General features: G+C 33.9%; 1 protein-coding gene across 1 annotated transcript; it reads left to right on the plus strand.

Annotated features, from left to right (window-relative positions):
- Window positions 1-1,000: 1,000 nt before the first annotated feature.
- On the plus strand, window positions 1,001-2,358 carry LOC132739979 (uncharacterized; the record flags this gene model as incomplete). Its single annotated transcript, XM_060727836.1, has 2 exons — window positions 1,001-1,266; window positions 1,462-2,358. Coding segments are annotated over 2 exons (1,163 nt in total), but the record flags the coding sequence as incomplete, so codon positions are not given.
- Window positions 2,359-5,006: the final 2,648 nt, after the last annotated feature.

The raw sequence follows: 5,006 nt of genomic DNA on the forward strand, positions 1-5,006 counted from the left end.
AACTTTCATTGTCTGAAAGGGAACAACGTTGCATTAAAGAAAAAAATAATACAATAGGGGAGAAAAAAATGTGTACGGTACCGCTATAACTACCGCGCGCAGCAAGCTTAAGTGTAATTTTTCACAAATTTCATTTATCGCTCAAGAACAATTTTATTAAGATATTTGGATGAAAATTCCACTGTATGGTAGGGAACAATATTGCATATGAGAAAGAACAATAAATATTATGATATATCTAAGTACATGTATTTTTCGGGAAAAAGCTTAAATCAGATAAAAGATGGACTTTCACTTCCACTGAATATTTAAACATATCGATATTTAGTAAGATATATAAGGATTATTTAGATCGGAATATAGTTAATTACATATATGCCTTATTCTCATCGATTCGATACTTCTCGTGGATCCGATACGTCATTTTCCGTACCGAATACGAGCTCGCGACGCCAAGGAATACATCCGAACTATATGCAAGTTTTACGTCGGACAAGCGTTTATCAATAAACACATAAATCATGCGTAAAAAACAGGTAAAATCATATCCAGCAATAGTTTTAAAACATGTTTTTTGCATAAAAAAATAATGTTAAACACCTTCAATAATTCCTCTTTTATCAATAAATAACCAAAATATATGTATTCTAATTTTACTCTGCAAAGTTACTTCCCTTTGATCTGAGTCACGAAAAGCTTTAGTGATACAGTATGTGCCAAAAAACTTGGACCACTTTTTTTGTTATCATAATGATAGAGCCCATTGAACTGAAAGCCTTTCATAGATAGATCCCAATTAAAAGCCAATTAAAAAAATAATGCTTGTTTTCATTATCAAAGCCTTTATAACCTTTGTTTAGGTAAAGCCAATCAAGATTGACAGAAGATACTGTAGATATTCACCTGAGTCCCTTCTGAAAGCATATGAGGCAGTGAAAGACAAAAAGTTACCTGTGAAAAGGGCTTCAAGACTGTTTGGTGTCCCATTAACCACCTTAAGAGATCGTGTTTGATGGTCGAGTTGATGCTAATAATTTTGTCCATGGGGGTATTACGACACTTAGTAAGGAGGAGGAGGAGGTTCTTGTGGAGCATTTAGAGGCAATGAGTCTTCTTGGCTATGGTTATACCAACACTAAGCTGCAACAGATAGCAGGTGAACTGGCTTTTGATATGGGAAAGAAAGAGAAAAACAAACCCATGAGCAACAACTGGTTGTATGGTTTTTTAAATAGGTGGAAAACGCGTTTAGCATCCTATCTCCAAGTAGTTTGGATAGCAACCGTGCAAGATATTGTACCCCTGAATCTGTTGCCCACTACTACAAAAACCTGAATGATATTCTGGTCAAGTATGATCTACTTGATAAGCCACAGCACATATACAACCTTGATGAAACAGGACTTAAACCAGATCATAGGCCACCAAACATCATATCATCTTTAGATTTGTAAACCACAGGCAGTAACTTCACCACGCTCTACCACAACAACACTCATTGGTTGTGTCAATGTCATTGGTAATACTGTTCCACCTTTCTTTGTGTTCAAAGGAAAAAGATTTAATAGTGACTTGATGAATGGAGCAACCTTTGGTGCAAGAGGGGAGATGTCTGATTCAGGATGGTCGAATGGTGAGCTGTTCTCAACATACCTTAAGGAGCACTTTCTGCCATATGCAAGGTCAGGCACTGATGATTCACAAGTGATTCTTCTGTTGTTTGATGGTCATTCTTCACACGTTTCACCAAGTTTAATTAAGTGGGCAAGATCTCGAAATTTGATTCTTTTCTGTTTACCAGCTCACTCATCACATTTTCTTCAACCACTGGATGTTTCACTTTTTGGCCCATTCAAGACATTCTACTATTCAGAATGTTCCTCCTTCATGCAGAAGAATATTGGACAGGTTATCACCAGATATGACATGTGTCAAATAGCATGTAAGGCGTACTTGAAGGCGATGACACCTATTAACATTCAAGCTGGATTCCGGAAGACAGGTATTTATCCTTTGTCTAAGGATGTAGTTCCAATGGAAAAGCTTTTTCCAGCTGAAGGCTTCAGGGAAGAAGAACCAGTTAAAAAAGTGAAAGCGCTAAGGCACGGAAAAGAGGCTGTTGAAGACTTCTTACAAAAGAAAACAGAGTCTACAAGTACAAAGACAATTGAAAATGTCAACAACCTATGTCAAAAGTGCAATGGTAGTGTTGAGGTGAAGAAGAAAATGAAGAAACCTAAACCTAGTGGGAGAGCAATTACAGAGGACAGCTATTTGAAAGAACTAGAAGAATACCAAGAGGGATTGAAAGGGACACAACCATCATCTCATACTGATTTAGAAGATAAGGAAAAATGAAACTCCAAAAAAGAAACATAAATCAAAGAAAAATACCAATCCTAAGAAATCACTCAAATTTGGAAGCCCGAAGCCATCAACTAGTGGAACAGGTAAAACAAATCAAGCAATACCTGTACATGTGGATGATGAAAATAGCTATTCTGAACTTTGATGAACAAATTGCAGATGAAGACCTATGTTGTGTCTGTAAAAAGTGGTCCCCACCTAATCACAATGATCATCCTGATCTCAAAATTATTACATGGGCTTACTGTGACAACTGTTCTCACTGTGTTCACCTCAAATTTTGTACTCCAGTACGAGTTGTTCGGCGCCTCAGCACTTTCCTTTGCCCTTGCTGTGATGCTTAGAAAACATATTATTAAAAAAATATAATTCATTGGTTTATAGTTACTGTTACACAAGTTTAAGTGTTGACTTATGTGTTTTATTTGTTAAAAAAACACTTGTTTTATATTCTTGTTTTGAGAACAGTTGACATGTTAATTTAGTAATTTTAATGAACAGCTCCCCTGCCATGTGCATATTTTTTCTTGAAATGACATAACAGGACTGAAATTTTAAGCACACCTGTAGTTCACCAAAAGTTGTCCACCTTTATAGCTCTTTTTACACTGAGACCAATAGAGTATCGGATCGATGAGAAGCGTCTGCTATGACAAAGATTCAAGGGCAGTAATTATTTTGAGGTAAATATTTCAACAAATCAACATAGTTTTGGTGTTTTCATTCTGTTTTATTTCTGTTTAGTAGTTTCTGTGGCTGTAAATGAAAATTAGGTCACAAAAATAGTGACACGAACTGCGCATGCGCCATTTTAGCCGTTAAGGTATCGGATCCACGGGAAAGCGGCATACAAGGTAGACAATGATACCTTAGGTACGGAAAACACGTGTATTATACCGCTATAAATACTGCGCGCACCTAACTAAAGTTGAGTTTTTCACGAACTTCATTAATCGCTTAAGAACTTATTTATTAAAATATCTGGATGGAAATCACTGTATGATAGGGGAACATCTTGCATTTAAGAAAAATAAAAAAATATTATAATATATTTAAGGGTGTGCTGGAATTGTAACGTATAAATACATGTATTTTTCGTGAAAAAAGCTTAAATCGGAATAAAAGGGTGATTCAAGTTTCAAATATATAGATATTTATTAAGATATATCGGGATGATTTAGATCAGAATAACGGTAATTGTATATACAAGATAGACAACGAAAGCAATTTATGAAATCTTAGGGAGGAAACCCGGGGCGGGAAAACACGCATAATTATAGTCCTGTTCTTAAAAACCCGCGCAGCATATTTAAGTCAAGTGATGAAAATTTCACTGAATACTAGGGACAATGTTATATTAAAGAAAGACTAATAGATATCATAATTTATCGATCTATATATCTAAAGCAAACTATGATATCTTAGGACAGAGAACACACATGTATACCTGATAGAAGTACCGGGCCCGGCAAAATAAGTTTTTCACAAACTTCATTGGTTTCGCGTAAAGTTATAGAGTGATATACTTTCATGGAAACTCTACTGATATATAGGTTGAAGCATTGCAATTAAGTAAAACAATTACATTATATGATATATCTATATGCTTGTATGGTACAAGACTTTAAAATACATGTACATATCGAAAATTGAAAAATCCGAAAAATCAGAAGTCGTAAAATCTCGTCTGCATATTATGAAATAAGGGCGTGAGACCAATGTCGTAAAATGTCAGTTTGATCACGGTGACATATATTCTCCGGCGGCAATTCGAACTAAATGTTATCATATTATTAGTACTTTTTTTTAGTACTGTTATTAGTATTGTCATTTTTCATTAGAGTGATAACAATAATTATTATCATTATTATTATAATAACTATAATTGTGAAAGTTTTTTTTACAAAATATCGTTTTCATGAGAGCATTTAGAATTAGAACAGAACAGAACAGAACATGAATTTTATTTTAGATTTGAGCATTTCGCTCCTCATCCATAACATAAATATACATTATTATGTCAAAGTCAAACAATATAATGATATAATACAATATTGAAAATATCTGTGGTACATATGACAAAAGAAGGTATAGAATATATATCAGTATCATTTAACATGAGATTCTTAACGTACATGACAATAAATTGAGCATTTATTTATTTATTATATATTTATTAATTATTTATTGTAAAAGATTATGCCTAATTCTTAATGCACAATTTAGGAAACAAACTAAATTATTCAACATTTTTTCATTTCTGGTTGACAACAACTGGGTAAGTTTAAACATAGATGGTCTTTCATAATAATATTTATCAATGTAACGTTTTCTTATAAGTCTGTAGCAGGGACACACACAAATCATATGGAATTCATCCTCAATGTCTCTGGATTGACATACATTGCATGTTCTTTCACCTCTTTCAATTCTATTCTGACCATATCGTCCGGTTTCAATCCTAAGGCAATGTGCAGATATCCTAAACTTGGTAATAACAGATCTATAATTTTTTCTACCTAAGATACTCAAATACTCAGCATATTCAATATGGTGCTTTAAATGTTTATATAAATGTAATACTTGATTGCTCTCTCTAAATCGCTACTCCAATTCTGTGTGAATGTATCAATCAGTCT

This window comes from Ruditapes philippinarum, unplaced genomic scaffold (assembly GCF_026571515.1).
Source record: "Ruditapes philippinarum isolate M1 unplaced genomic scaffold, ASM2657151v2 ctg28067_1_1_1_1, whole genome shotgun sequence".
NCBI lineage: Eukaryota > Metazoa > Mollusca > Bivalvia > Venerida > Veneridae > Ruditapes > Ruditapes philippinarum.